The sequence below is a fragment of the Spermophilus citellus genome (genome assembly GCF_964194105.1).
Source record: "Spermophilus citellus genome assembly, chromosome: 3".
Taxonomy (NCBI): Eukaryota; Metazoa; Chordata; class Mammalia; order Rodentia; family Sciuridae; genus Spermophilus; species Spermophilus citellus.
Window position 1 is genome coordinate 20,202,720 of NC_138184.1, and position 27,717 is coordinate 20,230,436.

General features: G+C 43.8%; 1 protein-coding gene and 1 long non-coding RNA gene across 2 annotated transcripts in view; one reads left to right on the forward strand and one right to left on the reverse strand.

The window, feature by feature from the left end:
* Positions 1-27,717, forward strand: part of LOC308643113 — a 622,623-nt gene that overhangs the window by 399,418 nt on the left and 195,488 nt on the right. The window lies entirely within an intron of this gene.
* On the reverse strand, positions 142-27,708 carry EXOSC7 (exosome component 7). The gene is made up of 8 exons (XM_081285861.1): positions 27,594-27,708; positions 20,076-20,177; positions 19,684-19,778; positions 11,702-11,867; positions 7,965-8,035; positions 6,048-6,171; positions 4,862-5,017; positions 142-1,048 (listed from the first exon to the last, which is right to left on the reverse strand). Exons 1-8 carry the CDS (start codon positions 27,678-27,680, stop codon positions 944-946), a joined length of 906 nt encoding a protein of 301 aa, XP_081141987.1. The 5' UTR covers positions 27,681-27,708; the 3' UTR covers positions 142-943.

Sequence of the window (27,717 nt, forward strand, 5' to 3'; positions counted from 1 at the left end):
GGCTTCAGCTCATGCTGTGTTCTTTCCATTGGTGATAAATTCCTAACACCTTACCCCATTTGTCTAAGTGAAATGCAGACAGCGAATGCCATGGCTGAAAAACGCCCCTGTGTGGATCAGCAACTTCCCCAGGGTTCTTTAAGATGGATTTAGGAGTTTGGTTCCCCTGGAAAAAAAAAAACAAAGACTGCTCTATTCACAAAGAGACTCAATTCCAACCCACTGCACTGGGAGTGGAGAACAGGCTTAAAGGAAGAGCCTCCAGGCCATCAAGAATGCCTTCCTTCTTCCCCAGAGTATGAAGACCAGCTGAGTAATCAAATGACAACATCTCTCAAGCAGCCTTCTTAATGCTGATAAAACAACTAAATCTTACAAACACCAGGGAGTGATTACATAACACAAAGCAATTTCAAAACAAGAGTGATAAGAAAGGTTGGCTCAGAACCAAAGTAGCCTCTCCACCCCTGACCCTATGGAGTCTGGCCTGGATCTGGGAAGTGATCTAGGAAGCTCACCAGCCCTGGGCTTGGAACTATGGCCAAGGGCCTCCTCTTCACTACCACATTCCCGAGGAGCACCAAAAACAAGGTAAATGAACTGTCCTTGGTGACTCTTATTTTGAAAGCTCTGTGGTAAAAATAATAAATGCATGGATACATATCATAAGCATTTCCTTTAAGCCACTTCCTGCCAGGTCTTTATTCCAGTGCTTATTGTTGTTCTGAACCCCTGTGGCAAGTCTCCTCAGGGCCCTCTCCCTTGGCAGCCCAGCTCTGAACTGGTGGCTTGCAGCTCCAGAACTCTGGCCATAACCAACCATACCTGAAAATAGTCTTTAATTTTACCAGTACAAGTAACAGTTAAGAAAAATATATACAAACTTCAGTTTACAAGGAAAAATAAAACAAAAACAATCCACGCAGAAGGGATGATGGGCCGATCATCCCAGGAATCCAACTTTCTGTCTCTTGGGCCCCAGGCTTTCTTCCTTGTGTAGGATGCTCTGCAAGGAGGTGTGCAACACCTTGCCCACTCGCTTGCTGGTCTGCAGGACAGGGAGGGGATGGAAGAGAGCAGTCACTCGTGAGGCACACAGGCACAGAAAGCGCTTCCCCTGCAGCCAGCCACCTTCCCAGTGCTAAAATCAATTCCATCTGCTAAGGATGAACCTAGGGCCTCACACATGCGAAGTGCTTTATCACTAAGCCACACTCCCAACCTTTGGAGGATTTTAAAATCAAAACAAAACAAACCACAAACCCCAGCAACATAATGGTCACATTCTGGAAAAACCTCCATACCCCCCCCCCCCAAAAAAAAAAAAAAAGAAAGAAAGAAAGAAAGAAAAAGATACTTGCTCAGGAGGAAAGGCTGCCCTGGCCATTATTCATGCTTAGCATTCCTGATGGCACAGGCAGCAACGTTGTCAACCAACGTTGGGCATGGTTACATGACCGCCCTGTAGTGACAAGGCACAGGGAAACCACAGAGAATTCATTCTGCTGGAGAAGGAACAGATGGTGCCAAGGACGTTTTAATAAGCAGGTTCTAATTCACCTCCCACCAAGCCTCTAGGCAGAACTGCTCAGATGTGACCAAGCCAGTACCTGGATGGGGTCTTCATGTTACTGCCTCGCAGAGATGTTAAACATATTGGAATATTGAACTGAGACACATCAAGGTCAGACAACCCACAGATTGAGTAATTAGCTCTTACACAGCAGACACAAGGGAGCCCCCTAAACATAAATATCTTTCTTTGAAGAACTAACATTCTGTCTCCAGGATTGTGAATCATTTTAAGAATACAATGAGGGGCTGGGGATGTGGCTCAAATGGTAGCGCGCTCGCCTGGCATGCGTGTGACCTGGGTTCGATCCTCAGCACCACATACCAACAAAGATGTTGTGTCCGCCGAGAACTAAAAAATAAATATTAAAAAATTCTCTCTCTCTTTAAAAAAAAAAAAAAGAATACAATGAATGCAGGGTTGGGGTTGTGGCTTGGGTTGGGGTTGTAGCTCAGCGGTAGCGCGCTTGCTTAGCATGCGTGAGGCACTGGGTTCGATTCTTAACACCAGGAACAAATAAGTGAAAATAAAAGTCCATCAACAACTAAAAAATATTTATATAAAAAAAAGAATACAATGAATGTATATATGATTACATGACCTGTTTCATGTAGTGATGTACATCATGTACAACCAGACAAATGAGAAGTTATACTCCATTTATGTATGATGTATCAAAACGAATTCTACCATCATGTATAATTAATTAGAACAAATAAAATATATACTTAAAAAAATACAATGAGCCACTGAGTATGGTGGTACATACCTGTAATCCCAGTGGCTCAGGAGGCTGAGGCAGGAGGATTACAAGTTCAAAGCCAGCCTCAGCAACTTAGTGAGGCCCTAAGTAAATTAGCAAGCCCCTGTCTCAAAATTTTAAAAAAATTTTAAAATTAAAATAGGAATGTGGCTCAGTAGTTAAGTGCCCCTGGGTTCAATCCCTGGTACCCACCCACCCCCCAAAAAGAAAGATTACAATAAACCAATCATATGTCTCTGTCTCACATTCCCATAGCAGAGTGAATTCAACTCTGCCAATGGTCACATTCTCAATAATGTCAGCCCTGGACTCCTCCCCAGTTCTCCCAGACACAGGCCAAGGAAGCAACCTGTGTGCCTGCTCCCCTGGCCCCTGCTATAGTGGGGGATGAGCCTCTAGGGATAACTGAAAAATGCTTGTGAGAAGATGATCTGAGTCTAAAAGTTTGGGAAGAGATCAAGGTTACAAATGTAACATTAGGGTTCAGGTTCGAAATGCCTTTGAAAAGATTATATCATAATGTTAGAAAAAGAAAAGATGTCAAGGTCCATCAAACAGGGGAACTGATTAATCATATAAGCAAAGGACACCAGAACCTGAGAGGGCTTCAGTGCTTCAGAACAGGCAAGAAAGAGACAACAGAGCATGGATATTCACCAGCAGAGGTGCTGCAGGGCTGCTCAGGGCTGCTGTGCCCCTGTGGGAGACAAACAGTGAGGCAGGGCCACAGGGCTATGGTTGTATTACAGGCCCCATCCCTAAGTCCCCGAGGAGGACAAAGCTCAGCTCACTATGGCAGCCAGAGCAGACCTGGCTTGCAAGGTTCAGTAGCACAGAGTTTGCAGGGCTCTGGAGGCCCAGGGTGGGTGGGAATCCCAGCTCCAGAACCTATGAGCTGTGTGGCTGTAGGTAGCTCAGCCTCTGTGTGCCTCATCTGTCACAGTGAGGGTGGCAACAATCGTAACCTCACAGGGCTGCTGAAGATTAAATGATACTTAAAGCACTGAAATTAGCGTCTGGCACGTATTGAGCACACAATAAATTTTTATTATTTGCTTTTTGTTATTTAGAAACTGGAATTCCCATAAAATTTGTGGGTGGGGAGACTTACAAAACACGTTTGTTGAGAGGCCTTTGGTAGAACTTCTAAAGCATTGAAAAGTGATTCTGGAAAAACCTGAACCTAGGCTTAGTGGAGCACAGAGAATAAGAGCTCACAAGTACTGAGAAGGCAACATATCAGGCACTGCCTGCTTCTCCTCCACACCCTCAAACAGCCCTCAGGGCAACCTCAGTGGCAGATATAGTCATGCCCATTCTGCACAAGAGGGAACTGTGGCCTAGAGCCAGGACTCAGTCTGGTAACACGTCTTCCCAGCCCATGCTTGGGTCCTCCACACCAAATACACTGCCCTTGGTGTTCTTTTGTTAGGTTTTCTGCTTGTTTGGTTTTGGTGTTGTAGATCAAACCCAAGGCCTCATTCATGCTAAGCACACACTCTACCACTGAGCTACACCTCCAGCCCATTTTGTTCTTTTAAATAAAATGACAAAAGGAGAAACACAGATATCCAATGCTTGGAATCTTTAGTGAAAAGTCATTACTACTAGCTGGGTATGGTGGTGCACAACTGTGCAGACCTGGCTTGCAAGGTTCAGCAAGAGCTAGGGAGGCCGAGGCAGGAGGATCACGAGTTCAAGGCCAGCTTCAGCAACTTAGTATGGCGTAAGCAATTTAGTGAGACCCTATCTTAAAATAAAAAGGTCTGTGGATATAGCTCAGGGGTAAAATACCTCTGGGTTTATGCTCCAAGATCCACCTCCAGCCCCCAAAAAGAGTCATCACTGAGAATGAAGGAAGCCATGATTTGAGGGACTATATGGTGATAGAGTGGATAGCTAAGAAAAAATAAATCATCAGATCCCACTAACTGCTCCTGGCAATTCAGTCAGAAAGCTGAAGAGGATGTGTGTGGCCGGCAGGGGATGGATCTCTGGAAAGACAGGTGAGCAGGCTCAGGACCCTGTCCTAAAGGGGCTTCCCATCCCCAGGACTTCCCACCGTTTCTGCTAGTCCCTATTAAACACTTCTAGACCTGTGAAGAATCTGGGAGATGGCCACCCTTTGGCCACTGGTTCTACTTTTACATTTCCTTAAAGAACAGGAATTAGTCATCCAGAAATTAATTCCCTCATCAAATCATGCAATCTTATGATTTGGGAATTTCAAGTGATTCTTGACATGACCAATGTCCAAAACTCTCACAGACATGTAGCAACTTGGGGTCAGAGATGCAGAGGGACTTACTGAGTAAGTATCCTTACTGGCAGATCCCTCATCTCCAGACCAGAACCTCTATTGGCCTGGGCTACGTCAGCAGACACCCAGCCCACCAGCTGCTCTCCAAGCTCTGAATCTGAAGCCAAGGGTATGAACAGAGAGGATTCCCATGGGTGACCAAGTGGGTTGGAAGCAGCAGCACCCCCAACCAGGCCCTAGCCCCTGCCCAGCACCACCACCTCACCTCCATCATCTCGAAGATGCTCTCAGGGTCCAGACTGCCCTTTCCCACTTTCCTCATGCATGTCACCACTCCCTTGCTGGTCACTGATACCAGGAGGCTGGCCAAAGAGCAGGCCTCTTCTTGAAGAGTAGCATCTACCACGTGCCGGTAGCCAATCTGCAAAGCAGGGGCAACACAATATGCATGGCAATGCATGTCAGAGATCCCACCTCAGTGGTTTGGTAATCCATATCTACACCAGGCAGAGGCCCTGCACTGCTCACTCAAGACCTTAATTTAGATGAAAAATGCCTGAAGGAATGTTCAACATTTCTATCATAGGCTGCTATGTAAGTGGTGTCACAGAAACTCAAGATGAAAATATGGGGTATAGGGAAGTCAGAGACCATCTAAGTCAGAGGCCACCAAGGCTTTCCAACAGAGGGGCACAGGGAAGAAATTCATGTGAGGCCACATGAAGTTTCACTCATTGCAAATGGTAAATAAAGGGGGCCAATGCTAAAGGAAAAGCTCAAATATAAGTCAAACTGCAGGTGGCTTTGGTCAGTCCCAATATCCTTCTGTCTGAATGTTTCACCACACTCCAGGTTCATGAAATGATTTTAGTGGAACTAAATCTGACCCATTTAACCTTATTTATTGTTACGAAACTAGCCACAATCCCAGCCATCCAAAGCTCCTTTGTACAGCCCAGGGCAGTGCTAGTTACACACCAGCATCAACCAGATGTCAGGCTCCACGGGCCTCTGGGCTCTGTGAAAACCACCTGACAAATGACACACCGAGGACCTGCTCCAACCCCTTAAGTCCATAGATGTGGACATTCAAGCCCACAGAGGGAACACTGTTTGCCACTCTACCATGACCCAACCAGAGCTAAGGAGCTGAAGGAAATATGCCCAGAGAGCACTGCAATGCAGTGCGTGGCATGCAGAAGGAGCTTAACAAACTCTAGCTATTGTTATTATGAGCCTCTGTGAGTGTTCCCAGCACTCCACCATATCCTCCAGATAAAAAGAAGAGCTCCTGGTGGACGTGGTCCCTAATATAATTAAATCATTGGATTTGTGTTGAAGCCACTTCTGCATGGTTGGTGAAACTATAACAAGCAATCTCAACAGGCTGGGACTGGAGACAGACCTCCACAAGGTCCCTTGAACAAAAACTGTAAGATACAATCTCACACCTTGCACAGAGTGACGATGCAGGGAACATTCTCCACACTTAATCGGATGCAGTCATAAGGGTCATCAGAGAGTTCAATGTCCTTCGATCCCTCTTCATCCTCCAGAACACGAACCCTTGGTATCCTGGAAGTAGAAGTAAAATTAAAAATTTCTACTCATACTGGGCATGGTGACGCATGCCTATAACCTGAGGCAGGAGAATTTTAAGTTTGAGGCCAGCTTTGGCAACTTAGCAAGACCCTGCTTCAAAATAAAATTTTTAAAAAGGCTGGGGCTATTGTCAGAGAGAAAGGCCCTGGCTCACCACTCCCTATCACTCTCAGGGTCCATCAATAAATGATTTTTTTTTTTTTTAGCATTTATTTTTTAAGTTGTGAGTGAACACAATACATTTATTTTTATGTGGGGCTGAGGATTGAACTCAGTGCTCATGCATGCTAGGCAAGCACTCTACCTCTGAGCCACAACCCCAACCCCACAATAAATGAATTTTTTTCTTTCGATCCTCAGGACCACATAAAAATAAATAAAGATAAAGAGAGAGAGAGAGAGAGAGAGAGAGAGAGAGAGAGAGAGAGAGAGAGAGAGAAAAGACCTAGGAAATATTAAAAAAAAAAAAAAGGCCAAATTTAAGAGTTAGATGAAAGGATAGAGGAAGGCACAAAATTTCAAACCAAAGGAATGCACAATCTCTTCAATGAGATATTAGAGGCTTACAGGACACCAAATGTACAAAATTACAACAGATCTACACCAAGGCACATTATAATGAAAATGCCTAGCTTACAGAATAAGGATAGAATCTTAAAAGCCGCAAGGGAGAGGAATCAGATCACGTATAGAGGGAGACCAATTCATATCTCAGTAGATTTTTCAACCCAGACCCTCAAAGCCAGAAGATCATAGAACAACATATACCAAGCTCTGAAAGAAATGGATGCCAACCAAAAATCTTACATCCAGCAAAACTAAGTTTTAGATTTGATGATGAAATAAAAAGCTTCCATGAAAAACGAGCAAGACATGAACGAGGACTTCCTAAGAGGCTAGCCAAGTAGCCAATAAACATATGAAAGGGTGCTCAATTTAAATATGCATCAGAGAGGTGAAAATTAAAAATACATGTGATTATCAAGACATACCATGGAGATTAATAGTTAAAAAAAAAAAAATCCAAAGGGTTGGCAGAGACATGGACCAACCCAGAACTCAAATAGAGCTGGTGGGAGCATCAACTGGTAAACTCACTTTTGGGAAATTGTTCTCTAGTATCCACTAAAACGAGGCATAGCCATGTCCCATAGCTCAAACTTTCACTCCTCCCCAGCAGCAATGGGTAAATACACGCACCAAAAAACATGTTACAAAAATGTTCACATTCGGTACTATCTAGATAAAAACTAGAAATTACTCAGATGCTCATCAACAGAATGGATAAACTGCCATATTCACACAGTGGAATGCCATATGGCAAAAAGCATGGATGACAACAGGAAACAATACAGATGTCTCAAAAACACAATCTTCAGAGAGTAAGGCAAACACGAAAAACAGTGCAGTTTCATTCATATCAAGTACAAAACTAATCTGCTTCATTACAGTGGTATTGTCAGTACTGCATAGGAGTACAGGGCTGGGGCCTTCAGAGGTGCTGGCAATGTTTTTGAGCTGGGTGCTAGAAAAACACTTCAACCCCTAGTGTCAATCACTATAGTCTGAGTTGGAGAAGCCAGAAAGAGGTGGTCTATCCAAGTTTCCAAATGGAAACAGTGTTGGTGCTCCTTCCAGTTCTTCGAACAAAAACCCAATAGGATTCAGCCCAGCTGGTCATTCCTACATGTGGCAGTGTCCAGAGCAGATGAGCTTTAGCCAGAAGATAGCCAGGCAGGCCCAGAGCTGTTTCCAGGAAGACTTACCTTGTATTGAAGAGAGCAGCCTTCACAGCAATGGAAATGGCATCAAACAAATTTCCACCACACTCCAACAGCTAAGATAGACAGGGATTCAGAGAGAAAAAAAAAAGCAAGCATTATTTATTACTGCATTATCCCACTTAACATACACAGATTCCTAAGCAATGCTGAGCATATATTGTAAGAACATGGGCTGTTCCCCAGGCTAGTCATGCGGTCTCATTGACACAGCATACTCACCTATCCACAGTGCTGCCTCACGCTGGCTGTGCTTCCAGGGCACGTGCAAGTGACAGCTGGCCCTGGCTGCTATGGTGCTCCTCTCAGGCACACCAGCAATTGGGCAGCACTGACCGACACACTGATTGCCCTTGTTTTGCCCAGATAGCTCCAAACTGCATGCAAGTGTCATTCCAGTCTTTGACAGCACATGCCTAGCTTCCCACAAGAAGGGACTGGGGACTACTTGATGCTGCAGCTACCAGTCGTGCATGTGGGATTATCTCTCGTGTGACTGTCAAGGTACACCTGAAGCTCAGACAAGTATCACCACATTTTACATTAACTAAGGTCTCACACAAGCTTCTGCCCTTGAGCAAGAGCTGACAGCACCTGTGTGTGCTCATCTTGTAGGGGTTGTCCTCATTTCAGAGAAGCTCTGGCCTGAGATTCTACAATAAAGCCAACTGGGCTGCCCAAGTGAAAAAAAGTGAAGCCACATCTAGAAAGAAAATCACATATTTCTATCTATCTCCTCTTCATCTGAACTGTGAACTCATGAAGGCTGGGATTCTGCTTTTGTTCATCCCTCTATCCCCAGAGCCCAGGAGAAGGGCATCGATGAAGAAGGTCAATAGTCACTTGCAGAAGACAACAAGTCCTGTACCCTGTGCCTGGGCCCCCAAGCTCGGCCCTGTCAGAGCCAATGACGGACACTTAGAATATATCGTCATACTTCACACCCTGTGTAAATCTCCACCTTCCGCCCTTATGCTCTCCACTGAACCTCAAGTCCACATACCCTCTTTCCTAGAGCCTTGTAAAATCCTACCTACTAATAAGGTCCCAGCCTCTGTTCCCACCTGGCTTTGTAACTGTGACTCACTCATCTCATATCCAGGCTCCCTCCCACTCTGGTGGGTGTTCAGACACAGAACACGACTCAGCAGAGGGGCTCCAGGCCACACAGCCTGAATTTGATTCCTGTCTTCACCAGTTACCACACAATCCTGCTGGTACACAAGCTCTCTGTGCCACCTGTGGAGGACAAAAATCCCAGCTACCTTGAAGAGCTGTTACAAAGGCTAAACAAGTGAGTATCTGCAAAGCTCTCAGGAGCACATCTGGCACACAGTAAGCAGTAGCTAAGTTTTCTGAGTAAATACTGATTGACTCTTTCATTTTGCAGTTGTCTCTCACAGACTTTCTGAGGAAGCATGCTGCATGTTCCTCCCCATCTTCATCGCTGATAGCTGAGGCTCCTAACCCCGGCTGTGCAATCAAATCTCCTGGGGATCCTATTAAAAATACAGCTGGGCGGGGGGCGCAATTTGTATTCTTACTCTAGTCTCCATGTGATGATTGCTGTTTTATTACACTGTGTCCCAATTCCTGCTTTCTGCAAATGGTGCTCACAGACCAGACCCTCCTCTCTCTGCTAGGGCAGGGCAGCCTATCAAGAATCTCTTTGCTAAAGATAACGGTAGAATCAAGAAGCACCTGGGAGAGTGGGTGGCGTAGAGAGGCCCAAAGCAGCCAGACTGGGCTACCTGTATAGGCCTAGAATATGCAGAGAGGACACAGGAGACAGAGGCATCTGGGTTAGAGACACTCCAGGACTGGGGTCCCACAGCAGGTCACAGGAGCCCACCCTCTCCAGGGAAGAATTCCTGAGGTGACATAAAGCACAGCCAGAGAAGATACATCTGGTCACAAACAGCCTATCAGATGCACAAAGCCTAAAATGTTCTTTTAGGGGAACAGCACAATGTACCCTGTAAATTCTGGGGATGAAGGGCTTCTTTCATGAGGCATCTTCTAAAGCACACTGCTAGGAAACACAGCCTATCAAGAGGGAAATGTGCCTCTCCATGCACAATCCACTCCCCCTGGACTTCTCTCCTATTCTCTCAGATACCTAGGCCCAGCACCTCCCTCACCCCTACCACCAGCTGCGATGATTTCATGGCTCTTTCCTTCCCATGCCCAAGGCCATGGCCACACACTGGTTCTCATAGCCACTCCCAGGAACCACTTCAAAACAACTTGGTGACCCAACTCCCCAACAAATGTCAGCCATACACTGTTAGTGCAATGAAGTCCTAATACTTAACTCACTTAGGGTAAAAACTGATGCCATTAAGGAACTATGGAGACCAAAGAAGGCAAAGTTTCCATGAAGTTAAAACTTTATTTTTTAGAATAAGTCATCTGGGGACAAATACTACACTGGACATTGATGGATAATCTGATTATAAAGAGATGTGTCTGCAGCAAAAGGAAGAAAACACGGAAGGGTGGCCAGCTAATAGCTAAAGATAGACCCAGTCTGGGGACTACCTAGATCAACTACTGAAGACTTATAGGAAATTCCCTTTTCATAATCCCAGTGACAAGACTGAATTGCCACCACCTTGCCTCAAACAGGGACTCAATCTATTCACTATGTCTTTAGATTTAGCATAATAACTTACTCTGCAAACAAAAGTCTACCCCCCCTCACATGCATGAAGCACATTTCCACCAAGGCTGAAAGCAAGCACTTGTTTTCACAGGAGAGGAATCCTCCATAGACACAAAAGATGTGAATGACAAAAACTGATCTACCTCATTAATAATGTTTTAAAAATACTTTTCTAATTAAGAACTTCACTGAGGATGACAACAGTTCAATAGCTAAACTGTGGAACCAACCTAGATGGCCTTCAATAGAGGAATGGATAAAAAAAATGTGGCATATATACACAATGGAATTTTATCTAGCAATAAAGAGAATAAAATCATGGCATTTGCAGGTAAATGGATGGAGTTAGAGAAGATAATGCTAAGTGAAGTTAGCCAATCCCCCCACAAAAAATACTGAATGTATTCTCTGATATAAGGAGGCTGATTCATAGTGGGGTAGGAAGTGGGTGCATGGGAGGAATAGACAAACTCTAGATAGGGCAGAGGGGTTGAGGGGAAGGGAGGGGACATGGGGTAATTAATGATGATGGAATGTGATGATCATTACTATCCAAAGTAAATGTATGAAGACAAGAATTGGCATGAATATACTTTGTATACAACCAGAGATATGAAAAATTGCTCTCTCTATATGTAATAAGAATTGTAATGCATTCTGCTATCATATATAAATAAAATAAATTTACATAAAAAAGAACTTATCATCATTCCACACAGAATGCTCCAACTAGTCAGAATTCTGCCCTTTATTCTGTGTAGCACTATCCAGACAGCATCTTTTTTTTTTCTTTTCTAGTAACTTCTACAGACAACTTTAGGAGCTAGTATGATATGACTACAATTTTATTCTAGAACGGGATTATATATATGCTACTTGTACATATGTTGCGTTTATCTTAAGAGAATTATCACAGGAGGCCATTTTTTTTCCCCAAGTGATCTCACCTGGAGGATGAAAGCATCCACCTGAAGTACGGAAAAGAAGGGAGAGGAAAGTAGGCCAACAGGGCTCCAGCAGAGGTAGAGCGCGGCTGGCATAGCAACGTGACACTCACCAGTACATCCACATAGAGGATCCAGCAGTGCTCCCGCGGACTGATGCAGAGGGACTTCAGGTCCACACTGCTCTTATTGTTAAATATCCGGTAGAGGGTGTTAGCAATCTCTGTACCAAGGTCATCACCTCCCCGACCTTCAAATTCAGGAGTGGCATTGGCTGAACTAAAAGAACGGAAAGAGAAAAGCTGAATGAATCTTTGCAAAAAACACAGGGGTCAGGCTCTCTATTCCAGTTTTCTATGGAACGGAATGGAGCCAGCTGCTGTAGGAAATCACTGAGGGTTGATATTCTAACTCAGTATTAGAGCACTTGCCTAGCATGCAGAAGGTCCTGTTTGATTCCAAGCACCTCAAAAAAAAAAAAAAAAAAAAAAAAAAAAAAAAAAAAAAGACTGTTGAACTAGAAAAAAGGTAGCATCTGCCACTTTCCCAGCCTCCAGACACATGCAATGCACTAGCCCAGCACAGAGCCCTAGATTTGTCAGTGTGTGTGACATGTGTGACAGGCCTTCCCAGTGACCTCTAGCAGAAGCCATCTTCAGCAAGGAGAAACAAGACAGTGATGGTATGTAAAACTTGGGTGGTAACAATTAACTTTCTTAGCTTCAGAGGACAATAAATATTCGCTGGTTGGCCTAGGGAGCTGGGAGGTCTCGAGAATCTGTACAGTCTTCTAGTCACCACCATCCCTAGTTTTCCATACCAAAACCACGGTGTAAGTACAGTAACCTTTCTAGAATGATTCAGAAGGTATGTATGATAGCATGTCAGAGTTATGTCATAAACTTTACATTATCACTATACAGAAAAGAAGGAAACTGACAGTAAGAGAAAGACTGAAGGCAGATTAAATACCAGGTCACCTCCTTCCTTTTTACTTTATTTGATATTTTTCTTTTATTTTTTATTTTTTATTTATTTATTTATTTTTTTTTTAAAGAGAGAGTGAGAGAGGAGAGAGAGAGAGAGAGAGAAGAGAATTTTTAATATTTATTTTTTAGTTCTCGGCGGACACAACATCTTTGTTGGTATGTGGTGCTGAGGATCGAACCCGGGCCGCACGCATACCAGGCGAGCGCGCTACCGCTTGAGCCACATCCCCAGCCCATATTTGATATTTTTCAAGAGAAAAAATGTTTCCTTTTTGGCCTCTTGACACGTACACCCTACTATCTCAACAAAGAACTACAACATTTAATATTTACCACCCTAAACACGATCCAAAAGTGTTTAACAGGAAAATTTTGTGAGTTTTGACTTGACACAAACAAACCCTTAATAGGTTTGTGAAATAAGTAAACTTTAATCATTCTACTTTAACAATAGAGGCCAGGAAAAGTAAGAAACCAGCCATTTCAGCAAGGACTTTTCAAAATCACATTGAAACTTCCCAACCCTTCATCCATCTGGAAGGCACCAGCCCTGCCCCTGCCACTCATGACCTGGAGATAGAGGAAGGTGGATGACCTGTAGTCTGCAGCAGTCCCAGTGAAGTAGGGGGGGTTTGATGATAGAGAGCAAACAGTGAGGTGGGGGGCAGCTGTCAATTAACACTGAGAGCTATAGAAGGCCTCAAACTCAAAGATGAGCAGGAGCTGGGAAGCCACAGAGGCAGGGTAAGGGGGTTATAGGGAAAGCAAAACATGCATGACAGCCCCTGGCTGTGCCCATAGCATCTGTGTACTACCCAAAGAAACCTCAATCAATAATATAAGAGTAAGAATGAATCAGGCTGGGCAGAGTGGCACATGCCTGTGATCCCAGCAGCTTGGGAGGCTGAGGCAGGAGGATCGCAAGTTCAAAGCCAGCCTCAGCAAAAGTGAGGCTCTAAGCAACTCAGTGAGACCCTGTCTCTAAATAAAATACAAAAAAGGGCTGCGATGTGGCTCAGTGGTTGAGTGCCCCTGAGTTCAATCCCTGGTACCCCCACCACCACCAAAAAAAGGGAATGAATCAGATTGTGTCACTGCATAACTTTGCTTCTCTAATTACCTTGTCTTCCCTTACCACCTTCAGCCAGCAGAACCCCAATTTAAAATCTCCAAGAGAAACTTCATCACTGCCATAGCAACACTGCTGACCCTCCTGCTGTCTCTGCTGGACTCAAGCATCAAGCTGGGAAAAGCAGTTCAGTTACAGAGAAATAATCAAGTCACCAGGGACCGAGTTTTTATTTTGCACAGGTAGCAAAACACAACCTGTTTCTAATTTAAACACTGAGCAATCAATATTGCATCCTTTGTTGTGCTTAAAAATACATCTATATACATCTCCGTGTAGACAAACGCAGTTGGAGATGCTCATCCTCAAAATGTTTATCTTCTGCCGAATGCAGTGGGTACATCCTTCTACATGTGACTAAGCACTGGGGGCTAAAGCAGGACCTTTCCTACAGCACCAGGGCACCGTTCAGTTTCCAGGCCCAATGTCTAAATCAATCTACCTTCAAAACCATGTCCCATTGCTTTTTTGAGACTAGGCTAATTTGAAAAGAAAATCTCATACATCTATTCTTTCAGTCCCACTAACAAGAAGAAGGTTTAGAGCCTCATCAGACTATGGCATGTTCCTGTCTGCAAGGTGCCCTGCCATGGAGTGACTGGAGAGAAGGCTGGGAAAAATGGAAGGCAAGTGCTCAGGGTAGGGGATGGAGCACAGTACTTTTGATAAATTAAGCCAGAAATTACATATTTTGCCAAAGAATTAGCTAGGGATGGGGCAGGGTGTTAGATACTGGAGTACAGAAATGAGGGTTCTACCTCATCACTGGGGCATTCAATACATAAGGACCTTTTCTGACAAACTGACACTTTCCAGGCTTTCTAAAGGTATTTTAGTTCACCTGTAAAAAATTACTGTATTAGGAGAATAAAAACATATCTTACAGTGATCTACAGGATAATAGTGTGAGACCCTGGAGGGGCCAACTCTTTTCATTTTATAAGGAGGGAAACTTAACAATGTCTTTAAATGCTTACTATGTGCTACACACCCCTTAGCACTTCCGGTGTACTGACCCATTAAATTCTCACGGCAACTCTAGGAGGTACTAACCCCATTTTATTTTATGTTTGTGGTGCTGAGGATGGAAGCCAGGGCCTCACATATGCTAGGCAAGTGCTTTACCACTGAACTACATCCCCTGTCCCTGACATCAAGATAAGGAAACTGAATCAGAAAGGTTATGAAATTGGTGCAAGGGCATGTGACTAATATCTGTTTAGCTAAGATTCTAATCCAGCCAGTTTGGGCTTTAACTGCTAGGTTACCCTGTACTCTCCCTGTATTTGTAGCTCTGCATGCTTGATCTGTAGTCTGATATCAGTCAGATTAGCTTTTCCTTGGGCTTATATTTTACTTCAAGATAATGAATGGTGTTCTGGTCTTGGGACTTGGGACTTTTTACCAGACCACAAGTACAATCAAAGAATGCTGACCAAGAGAACTCTAAATAAAAAGCTTCTCTGTTAAATACAAACGAGAAAGAGAGGGAGAGAAAGGAGGAATGGAGAAAGAGAATACAAGCTGTAATTCTAGCCCCCTGCTCTTATGCATCTCTTATGCATTTATAGTTACCAAACCAATTCAGGTCCTCCATAAAGCATGACCCAGTCCCTCTTGCAGAGCTGTTGGGAAACAGTTTACTGAGCTGGATGCACTAACAAAAGATCCTGGGCACTTTGCTCCTCCCAACTCTCTACTTTTCCTGACTCATTACCTCCATCCACCCTGCACCCCCTGCTTGGCACATCTCTGGTTTAACTGAGGTAGGTTGAGATCAAGGCCATATCTACATGGAATGATACTAGACAATAGGTCCAATGCTATCTCCCATGCAATCAATCTAGCCTGAAATCTACAGACTCTTCCAAAAAGGTCAGGCCAGGCCACATTAGAAAAAGGATTCAGTGGGTCCCTAGGACAGGGCTAATTTGGGACCTTACTTCTTTAGCAGTCACCTACCCCAGCTGGTTACTCATTTTGTATATGTGCTCATTTCTAAGTCTACAAAAGCTTCCCCATTTGTAGGGGAACCTTTCATTGTCAGCTCCTATTTGAAGTTTCTGCAAGTTATCTCATCAGCTCTGGAGACTCTGAGTACAACCAGCCTCAAATGGCTTCTTCAGGATGCCTCTCTGCCTTGCTCCCACCTCCAGCCCTTCAGCCAAGGGCTGAGCCCCTTAATTCCCTTCAAGCAGCACCAAGCCGACAAGGAATGGAAGACATATAGTGGTGCCACCCATCAATGCAGGTTTCAAAGATTCTGGTTCTATATTAGTGAAAAATACAAGTGATCCCATTAAAAAGTAGCAAAGAGGGCTGGGATTGTGTTTCAGTGGTAGAGCACGCTTGCCTCGCAGGTATAAGGCACTGGGTTCGATCCTTAGCCCCACATGAAAATAAATAAAAGTGACTTGATGGCCTGCCACCTAGTGGAAGCTCAGGATGACATATCAGCTTCTTAAATTCTTACTGTCCTCTGGGAAGGTAAGAAATTTTTCCTAAAGTTTCAAAGTCTTATTTAAAATGACCTACACTCAGGCTGCCAAAAAATAAACCAAAGACACTGACAGGGTTAGATGGTTTGTTTTGCTTCCAGTTTAGTGAAGATGCTGCCAGACATCTCTGGGACAGGGCTCAGAGGCAGGGAAGTCAGGCGCAACCTCCAAGGGCTGTGAGACTTACCCAGCTTTCTCATCATCCCAAGAAGCGGGATAAATGATGAGGGTGAGGAGCGGTGTCTCCTTGGGCTTGTGCATTATCATCCCAAGTACAAAACTGAAGGGAACTGAGTTAGCAGAAAAGCAATTATCTTTGAGACCTCTCTACCCCTGGGAATTTAAATAATTAAAGCTAGAAGTTGTTGATAAGGAATTAAATCAAACTGGGCTCAGAGTAACAGCAGGGACACCACCCTAACACCAATTACTTTTCTCCCTCTGGGGAGCAACTATGCTTCAGCCTATTGATACGCAAGTGCCTGAAGCTCATCAGGGAGCCCCAGGGTGCGTTGCAGGTGTGCAGCACCCCCTCTGCTGGGCTCAGTGACAGGTGCTCAGAAGCTATTCCTTTCACCAGGTAGGAACGAAAGGCTTTGCCTGTTTATGCAATTTACAGTTGGCCTTGAAGACTAGAGTGAGATCCTGATGTGGGTGGCGTTTTGTGAATCTCTCATGGTGACTCTATTCCCTGAGGTGCTCACATTAGCTGAGCCACTTAAAGACACTAGTGTGCCACCTTGAGACTATTCATCTCAGGAAGTATTCAAAACTACTGGGCACCTGGAGCTCCTGGGCCTGTTAAGGTCCTTTTGACATTTGCAAAGGAGGAAAACAGAACAGCGGGCAGGAAAACTGAGTCTACTTCAAGAGCCTAGACCTTGAAAAGAGGCAGTTCAAAGGCTTTTTTCACATGAGTGTCACCCTCCTTGTACAGTTGAAATAAGAAAGGGACAAGGGTAGCAGGCTGTCCTGAAGTCATTTCAGACACAGAGCCACAATAAAATGTAAACCCAATACCAAGCATCTGAGGGTGGCGCCCTCCCTTTGGTGTGACTGAGCAGACTGTCACTATCTGCTTAGGATGAATGAGATGAGGATAATGACAGGGAAGAAAAGAAGAGCAAATTATAGTTCCTCTCACAAACTGTCTGCTCCTCAGTGATTGTTCACTGCTTTGAATTACACAGATCAAGACCAAAGAAGTATTTTGCTCCCTGCCAGAGCAAAGAAAGGGATAAACAGGGCTGGAACCAGGTCATTACCATCCACACTAACTCCAAGAAAGGGCCAGATCCACTGAACACCTCAACCCAGTGAAAGCAGCTGAGTAGGACCAGGAGGAGACTGTGTGGAGAACTAGGTCAGGGGACAGGAACGGGCTGGGAAGAAAACTAGCCAAAAAATGAACACAGGCCGGGCATGGTGGCGCACGTATGGAATCCCAGCAGCTCGGGAGGCTGAGGCAGGAGGATCGTGAGTTCAAAGCCAATCTCAGCAAAAGCGAGGCACTATGCAACTCAGTGAGACCCTGTCTCTAAATAGGGCCTGGGGATGTGGCTCAGTGGCCAAGAGCCCCTGAGTTCAATCCCCAGTACCCCCCCCCTCCAAAAAAAAAAAAACAATGAACACGGATAGTTCTTGGACCTCCAAGCACAATGCCCCTCTAAAACGGACCTCAGCAGGCCACATAAAGCAACAAGAGCAGCAATTCAGAGTTGGATAGACCTAAGCTGGCATTTTTAACTATAGGACTCTGAGAAAGACAACTCCTCCCCTCTATAAACTCCATTTCTTATCTTTTTCACTGAAGCATTGTGAGGATCAACTTCTGTGTTTGCATGTAAAGATCAAAAGATTAACTTGCTATGCAAATGTGGATTCCCATCTGTGCAAAAAAGAGCTGACATCACAGCCTGGGGCTGCCACCTTTAGGAAAGCCTACTTGCAAAGTTGGTCCTAGATGACATCTGGGAACGTGGCTCAGTGTTCCCAGTCAACAGTAAACTGAGAGGGGTGGTCCATTGTGCCTAGATTGTACAAATGTTTTATGCTGAACACTTTCTTTCCTTCTGGCAGTCTGAAGCTTGGTATGTGTTAAGCAGAAGGTGCCTATGTGACCAGCCCCCAGCAAAAATCCTGGGTGCCAAGTCTCTAGTGGGCTTCCCAGGGCAGAAATGTCACAAATGGGTTGCTGCATTTTCATTGCTGCAAAAAATCTCATCAATGAGTACAACTATATACTAAGACTTGTGAGTCCTTCTAGAAAATCTTTCAATGTGGAGGTGGTCTTAGGTAATACCCAATCCACATTATACAACTACATCTAGCATGAGCCACTAGAGCCTTGCCTACTTTAAGAAGGCCTACTGTCAACACAGAGCTTCTAGAAACAAGGTTACAGATAGAAGGAGAGACCAGGCCAGTGACTCAATAAAAGCCCCAACCCTGGAAAGGTGAAAGACATGTATTTATTAGAAGCCCACCATAGTAGGTACTTGTTCTACCTTCATTTCCTCCTTATCACCAGTTTATTATTATCATTTTTTGATAAAGAAATTCAGGCACAGAGAGACTGAGAAACCAGTCTGAGGTCATGCAGCTGACCAGAGAAGGAAGTGAGATTTGGGCCCAGGGCTGAGCACAGACACTGCAGAGCCCTGGTCCTTCCAGCATCCTTGATGCCCGCTTGGCTGACTCTAGGCCTCATCTGCCAAACAAATCATGAACAGTTTTCTGCAGAGCTAGAGCAGGAAGAAAAACAGGGCATTTAAAACCACATAATGGTTCTTATTATCTGTATTTGGTATTTTTCAAAGCATCCTAATATACATTGCTTACTTTTTAAAAAAATTTAAACATTTTTTAATTTGTTCTAATTAGTTATACATGTCACATTGCTTAATTTGATCCTCACACCAACCATATGCTGGACTGCTTGGCTGATGTCCTCCTTTTTCAGACAGGGAAAATAAGGCCTAGCAAGGGCCAGGCGATTAAGACAAAGGCAGGACTCTTGCCAAGACCTCTTAGCACTTGGCATACAGGAGAAGGTCAGTAAATACCTCCCGGAGAGTTGAATGATTAAATAAATACAAAATATGAGAGGGCTCAACAGGAGATTGGAGGTTCATTTTCTGAATCCTCACCTTTTAAATCATTTTTCTTTAAAAAAAGCTGCATTGGGCTGGGGTTTTGGCTCAGCAGTAGAGCGCTCGCCTAGCATGCGAGGCCCTGGGTTCGAATCTCAACACCACATAAAAATAAATAAAAAAGGGGCTGGGAATGTGGCTCAAGTGGTAGGGCGCTCGCCTGTCATGTGTGCGGCCCGGGTTCGATCCTCAGCAATCATATACAAACAAAGATGTTGTGCCCGCCGAAAAATAAAAAATAAATAAATAAATAAACGTATTGTGTACAACTAAAATAAAAATATTAAACAACAACAACAACAACAAAAATAGCTGCATAGTACTAACCAATCAACAAAGAACTCCAGGTAGCCTTCATTTGGTTTTTCCAGCTTTGGCGTCCCCATTTCTGCTTTCACTCCCACCAAGATGTCTGTGTGGCCCTGTAGGCACATTTGAGAAGGCTCCTTACTCAAGGAAGACAGCCAGACACCACCTCCCTCCCCTTCCAGACATACAGCCCTGGGGGACACTCTTAGGAGCAGTACTGGGACTTGGAACATGGTATTTTGGGGTGAGGGGGTCCTTCAGATCTGGATAGACCCAAGGTCTGAGTTTGCTTGGGTCGTGGACCTTTGCATGGACGATTTGCACTCCAAAAGCCAGCAGAGGTCTACAGCTGGCTCCCTGACACCTACCCATTTTTCTACTTGAGCATGAACTGCGGCCACAGTACTTACCAGTTTAACCCTTGCAGACCCACTAGTGTTGGACACCACATCAGTTTCCACTTCAACAGATCTGTAGTCCTCACAGCTGCGGCCATCCACACGGAGGTCTTCCTAAGTGCAACAACAGCAGTCCCAAAGTTGTGATCCCAAACCAACAACAGTCTGCTAAAAAGACTCAACCTTTTTTCTACCTAGACAAATTCACAGTACACATCTTTTTTTCTCTTGGTGGATCATCCAAACTTCTGTCCTCATGACTAATGACAATGTCGATCTTTTACATGTGAGGAAATGGAGACTTGGAGAACTTAAGTTACTTGTCCAAGGTCCTATAGCTAGTAAGGACTAAGCTAAATTTTCTTTGCAGTCTGTTTGACTGCAAAGTCCATACTACATCTTGCCATACAGAATATGTGCATGAAAACATGCAAAACCTGGAGAAGGGACAAAATAAGCCATCTCTCTCCAAATCTGCAAGGCTGAAATTGCACCAAGAAATATGAGCTGTCAGAGATACAGGATACAACTGTCCTCATTGCACCTGCTTTCCCCAAAATACAAAATAAATACAAACATCTACTTTGTAACAGCTAAAGATATTTAATCTGCTAAAGCAGGGTCAACAAAGCAGGGCCTATAGGTCACTTGTTTTCATAGCTGTTTTTACTAGATCATAGCCATGCCCCTTCATTTAGGTACTATGAATGCTTTTCACTATAGTATCAGAGGGGAGAAACTGAGACAGAAATCTGCAAAGCCCCCAAGTCTTTCCTACTTAGCCCTTTCCAAGATCAGTCTGCCAACGCCTGCTGTAGAAGATGGCTTTTAAGGTGGTCTACACACTCCTGTCCCTCTGCCCGTGTATTTACTTCTTAAATTGTTTATATTTGTACCATTCATTCATGTCTATTTTATGCTACAATTATAATACTTTATTTTGTTGCTGAAAGCATTCCAGATTTGGTCTTTGGGAGCACCTTTGGATTGATTCTTGTGCTTTCAACATGCTTCCAACTTTTGTGGAGCACCTCCTACATTCTGAGAACACAAACACAAGAGTTCCAGCCTCTTGTTTTTCCCATACTCTTGCCCTAGTTAGTGATCAGCACGTCTCCAAGGAGCCCTAGTTCCGCCTCCTGGGAAACGGTACTTAAAGCCCAGAATCTTCATTGCTCCTGGAACATCACTGCTTCTAGAACTTCTCAGCTAAGCTAAAAAACATTATGTATATATACTAACCCACATATACACAATCTATATTTAATTCTGTATGTACATATCTTATTAAAATATCATGAGTCAAGCTGAGAGCTCAACTCCAATCTAAAAGCCTCAGGGTTCATTCTAGCCTTTTCTTGTGTCACTTCTTTCTCAGAGATAACACAGGCTCTCACTTTCTACTTATAATGTATTTACCTATTTGTCCATTCTGAGTGTACACACAAGCACCCACCCTCACCATGAGAAACAAATTAACCAAAAGAATACAGTTACACTTAAAAGTTTTTTGTCTTCAGTCTTGGTACCCAGTCAAAATGTGTCCTCTAGTTACTTAAGTTAGTTATTTTCTTCCCCATGCCCTTCCTGTGTGGTGGTGGCATTCATTTGTTTATATACTAACAGGCTCATTTGTAACTGCATTTCAGTTTGGGTTCCCCACATCCTGATTACTTCCTTTTTTGAGTATGTAGAATATCACTATGGTCCTAAGAGTCAAAGCTAATCAGAAAAGGTATGCTCTGAGAAATGTCACTCTCCCCTTACCTGCCCTGTGCTCTTTTCATGTCCCTCTTCTTTCCACCCCTTTCCTGTCCACCCCAGGTTGATAACAGATGTCTTTGGTTTCTGGTTTATCTTTCTTGTATTTCTTCTTCACAGACGAGCAGATACACGAATATTTTTTATGTCTCCTTTATATTCCTTGTATGAAGGGTGGCATACTAGGGTGTAAATTCTTTTACAGTTGGCTTTAAAAAACCTTAACCAGACAATAAATACATATGCACACATACTATATTGCCCCAAATCAGCTCACAGAGATCTTCTTCATTCTTTGTAAATATTTTATGAAAGCAGGTTTTTTCTTTTTTAAAGAGAGAGGAGAGAGAGGAGAGAGAGAGAGAAAGAGAGAGAGAGAGAGAGAGAGAGAGAGAGAGAGAGAGAGAGAGAGAATTTTTTAATATTTATTTTTTAGTTCTCGGCAGACACAACATCTTTGTTGGTATGTGGTGCTGAGGATCAAACCCGGGCCGCACGCATGCCAGGCGAGCGTGCTACTGCTTGAGCCACATCCCCAGCCCATAAAGCAGGTTTTTTTTCCTTCAGAAAAATAATCATTAGCTTCATCAGGTTCTCCAAGGAGTTGATGCACCCCAAAATATAAACTAAATGAAAACCACTGCTCTGAAGTATGTACCTGTCAGAAACTTATCTTTAAATTGGCTGACTATGTATGTGAATGATTTTTTTTTTTGAGAAATTAAACAGAGGAAAACAAAACATTGTTGCATGCTCCCACCACACAGTACTAACTACAACCATCTGTCATATTTGTTTCAGCTCTAGAACCCTCTCAATTCCTTCTAATGAGAGAAAATAAACTCCATAAATCAGGGGGAATTACTGCCAGTCTACTTCCTGGCAGGAAGCAGTCTATAAGTCCGGGGGACATGTACTCAAAAAGCAACAGAATGTCAAGCATGGGAGAGTGAGCCATAAAGTGATCCCTCATCACCAGAGGATTCTATAACTCTGTCACTGTCTCATCACACCCCTTTCCTTTCCACAGACTCCTAAATATTGCTTTTAAAATGCCAATCATTTTAAAAGGCTTTTCAGGTCCATCTCTGACACCTCATTCCTCCCCATCCCCATTTGTCCAAGGTCCCAGGCATGTCCAGCCCCCAAAACATCATTTACAAGGATTCTTTTCTGGGCTACAGGTAAGGCACAAGAGTGAAGAATCACTAGGTGAATTAGTAACAGATGGGACCAGGCCTGGTCCCATCATTAACTAACCATTTGACTTAGGACAAGTCCCTTCCCACTCTGGGCTAGTTTCCTCACTTGTAAAAGATCAAATTAGACAGTTTCAAAAGTGATTCTTTAACTGTACAGATCTATAAATTTAAATGGCTGCAATTATTTACAATACCAGCTATTTACTGAGCATTCATTATATCAGATAATGTGCTAGGAACACCACACAGTTAATGTATTTAATCTTTATGATAACCTTTTTAGATAGTATTTATTCACTCTGTTTCACAAATGGGGAAACTTGAGGTTCAATGATGCCAAGTAACAGGCCTGAGAGCACAAAGCCAGTAAGCAGCATTTGAACTTCAAACCAGAGTACTTCCCCTCTATTTCATACAGCCTGCTGCCTCCTAAGGGTCTCTCCACTGTTCAAAAGCAGTCAGCACAGTCTTGTTCCATGACCAAGAGGCTGGCTCTACTAGGTGGTCCTGATGATGATATTAGCTTCCGAAAGCAAGTAGGCCACAAGGTCCCAGACTCCTAAATACTGCTTTTAAAATGCCAATCAGGGGCTGTGGTTGTGGCTCAGAGGTAGAGTGCTTGCCTAGCATGCGTGAAGCACTGAGGTTCTATCCTCAGCACCACATTAAAATAAAATAAAGGTATTGTGTCTACCTTTAACTAAACTCACTTATATTCAGATGGAAAAGAAAATGAGGCCTCATTATATCTTGCCTTTCCAGCTCTTAATTTTTCTGCCTCCTGGAAAAGGCTCAGAGGACAAATAAGAAATAAATGAAAAGCTACAAATTTTCCCTTCCAAGGATGCATAAGGCACATCTAAAAGAATAGAAGAAAAATAAACACAAAACCTAACTAAGCTCATGAACAACTGACCCAGGGCAACTTTTTTGAAATCCAGTTTTCCTTTTAAAAGACAGGAAATCATCCAAACCTGCCTGGCCTGGCTCAGAACCTAGAGCCCTACCATGATTTTATTTATCAGCAACACTCAAGAGCAAAGAAATTAACCCACACATAAACATTTAAACACAGGTTGCCCTGAATTGAAAGTTCCATTTTAAAAATCAAGCTGATGGACACCATAGAGTGAAGACCAGTCCTCCAAGCAGAGGAGACAGAAGCTCCTTCTAGATCCAAGGCTTCCCTATGATAGCAACTCACATAGCTATTATCACAAGGACCTTCCTTTGAATATTTAAATCTGGACTCTAACATACCAGCTTGGTGACTTTGATCAAGTTCTTTAAGACCTCTAAGTCTGTTTCTTCATCTATAAAGCAAGAATAACCTCAACATAACACAGTTATAGGAGAATCCAAAGGTTATAAATCATTTCAGGGGAGCCCCCTACACAGGGTAACCATTTCTTTCCCCTGTTACTGGGAGCATGTATTCGCTCAGGAAGTCCTCAAAATCCCTGGAGAGGGGTTATACATTAGAAAACCGAGGCACTAAGTGTCTATCTCCTATTTTTAAGAGAAGACATGAACTCAGCTCAGAGCTGTTTTGCCTCATGCCTAAGTAATCCAGTCCTACTATTTAAAAAAAAAAAAATTTTTATTTTTTAGTTGTAGTGGGGCACAATACCTTTATTTTATTTATGTATGTATTTTTATGTAGTGCTTAGGATCGAACCCAGGGCCTCACACACACTTGGCGAGCACTCTACTGTTGAGCCATAACCCCAGTCCCTAGTCTTATTACTTTTATTGTGGGGAGGAGTGTGCTGGGGATTGAACCCAAGGACACTTTACCACTGAGCTACATCCCCAGCTCTTTTTAATTTTGAGAAAAAAGTCTTAAGTTGAGGATCTAAGTTTTTTTTTTTTTTTTTTTTTTTAAAGAGAGAGTGAAGGGGGGGGAGAGAGAGAGAAAGAGAGAGAATTTTAATATTTATTTTTTAGTTTTCGGCGGACACAACATCTTTGTTGGTATGTGGTGCTGAGGATCGAACCCGGGCCGCACGCATGCCAGGCGAGTGCGCTACCGCTTGAGCCACATCCCCAGCCCCGAGGATCTAAGTTTTTGAGACTGCCCTCAAATTTGTAATCTTCCTGCCTCAGCCTCCCAATGTTCCTAATCCACTATACTTTGGAGAGTTTCAGACTGGGAGTGGTCCTCTCAGCTAAGCTCTCATCTACCTTGTTTTGCTTATCTAGTACCTCAGAGCTTTCTACAGGAGAACTGAGATTCAAACCTCTTCTAGTCCAGTTTTGCAGGCCCAAGTCCAAGACACAGCAAAAATAGACACTCATTCCCATTTCAGTTTCCAAGCCTCATCAGTAGTCCTGCATTTCTTTGAAAGGATGTGGCTCCACAAGGCTGCACCCCACAGTGCCTGGGCACAGACTTTCTGTGCCAAGGGTTTGTAAATAGAAAGAGCACAGGGCTAAAAAGCAAGAGTGTTGAAGGATGATTCCAGTTCTGCCATTGCCAGGTTGAGCAACTAAATGCTGACTTCTCAATCTCATAGCTGAAGATCAGGCTCAAGCCCTGTTCCCTCTCTTCTGTGCTGTGCCCCAGGCACACATTATGATAAAAGCTAAATCTACAGAAAAGAAATGGAAACCATTGGCTGAGCTACATTTCCCTTCAATAACCAAGAACATACAATGAATCAGCTTTCCTGGAGCTCCAAGAGAAAAGCCTGTTTGGTGCTACAAATTTTCCTTTCCAAGGATGCATAAGCTAATCAATTGCCATGGCCTGGTCTGACCCTATGGGGGCCAGTTTAATGACCAGGTTATGGACACAGAACTTAATAGGCTGAACATGGAAAAGCCCATTGTACCTACAGTTCTGTAACAGCCACATAACCAAATCATCATCCACCCAAAATAGCCAGGGTCAGAAGTAGGTAGGCAACCCAAAAGCATACTATCCATAAGATGACTAACTTTTCATCATGAAATACTAGAAGACCAAACCAATTCTCTCACTGGAATCTGACCGCTGATCTGGGAAACATTTGAGAGAAGAGAGGAATTAAACAGGGGCTGACAGGTCATGATGTGATGGGAGGCTAGAGAGGTCACACAAAAGTTAAGGTGGAGGAGGTGTATAGATTTCACCAAGATAGAAAGGAAGCTGAACAGCAAGTAGTCACAGAAAAGATATACACTTTGGCAGAGAAAAGAAGTATCACCAGAGACAGTCTGATAGCCACATAAACCATGTGATCCATAGAATACAGGAGAGCCTGTGCTCCAGAGACCCCAAGGCACTTCCTACCCCTTTTCGTGATATAATTTAAGAATTCCTAGCTCCCAGATCAAAAGAATTTAAGTCCCAATAGCCAAAGGCTAAGTCCTTAATGGAGTCACTATGAAGACTGGGAATTCAGTATGAGTGGTTTAAGATAAAGCCTTATCACTGATGAAAAAAAAAAAAAAACTTGAAAGGGAGCTAACAGAATAGAGGCTGCCCTGATTCATGAATTGTGAATAAAAGCTAATTAGATATATGAAAAAAAAAAAAAAAAAAGAAAGGGAGCTAACATTTTTTCAGGGCTGACCACGAGCCAGGTGTTCAGCATTCTTTACTTCATTTCCAATATATTCCACTATTCCTAATCCTCTAACTAAAAAGCTCATGAGATTGTAAGTTCCGATTTTATTATCCAGGTTTAATATGCAATCTGGTAACTAATTATTGACGTTCCTTAGTCTATAAAGGGCACAGAAGATAACACCAGCTCACAATTTTAAAGGAGGCATGGTCTTTACTCACATTAAATGACAGAGGGTTAATTTAATCTAATGGCTACATCATGGGAATACTGACTTTGCATTTGGTCACGGCAGAGGAAAGGCACGAAGGAAAGAGGTGTGCTTTAGAATTCTGATGGGAGAAGGACACAGGGAGCTAACAAGTGTGAATAGACTCAGAGAGTGGTACCGGTATATTGTTGCCAGGTACAACAGTCCTCAACCCTTGTTCTAGAGTGGTCAAAACCAGGGGTTGAAGACTGAGCACAGAAGATCTTCAGTTACAGCTGCCTGGGGATTTTAGTTCTCCGCTGTCAAAATGGAAAACTATAACAATTATGCCACCGACTGCCAAGTCGCTTTTTAAAAATTCTTCTCTCTTTATTCCTAAAGCGATATATATTTCCTAAGCTCCTTCGCCTCAGGTGCATGCTCTCTGCACCTCCCATCCACCAGGTGAGGGAAAGCGGGCCAGATGCCCACCCCCAGATGCCGGTTTCCTAGAGGAGAAACCTGAGGCTTGGTCTAGTAAAGCGTGCCGAGGCTGAATGGATGGCCGTGGAAACGATGCTCCTCGCTGAGAACTGCCCCAGGGACTGCATAAGGATTCCTGCTGAAGTCGGAATCTTATTAACCCAGAAAGGTCCAAGGGTGATCGGTCGTTAAGCGGACGCTCACCCCCATCTCCTAAAAACTCCCACGCTGCCTGCTTTGGGCTGCAAACATGGACCGCAGAGCTGTTTAACCACAAGGTCACCCCAGTCTCCTCCCCGGCGACTCGAGGACCAGCCGCAATCCGCAGGACAGCCTCCGCTACCTGGACGCCGTGCACGATGTACACCTTCTCCGCCTCGCTCAGCACCACAGACGCCATGCTGCCTTGCCGCCCCGCGCGCCGCGTCATCCGCCCGCGTCGCCCGCGCCCCCGCACTGCGCGTCAT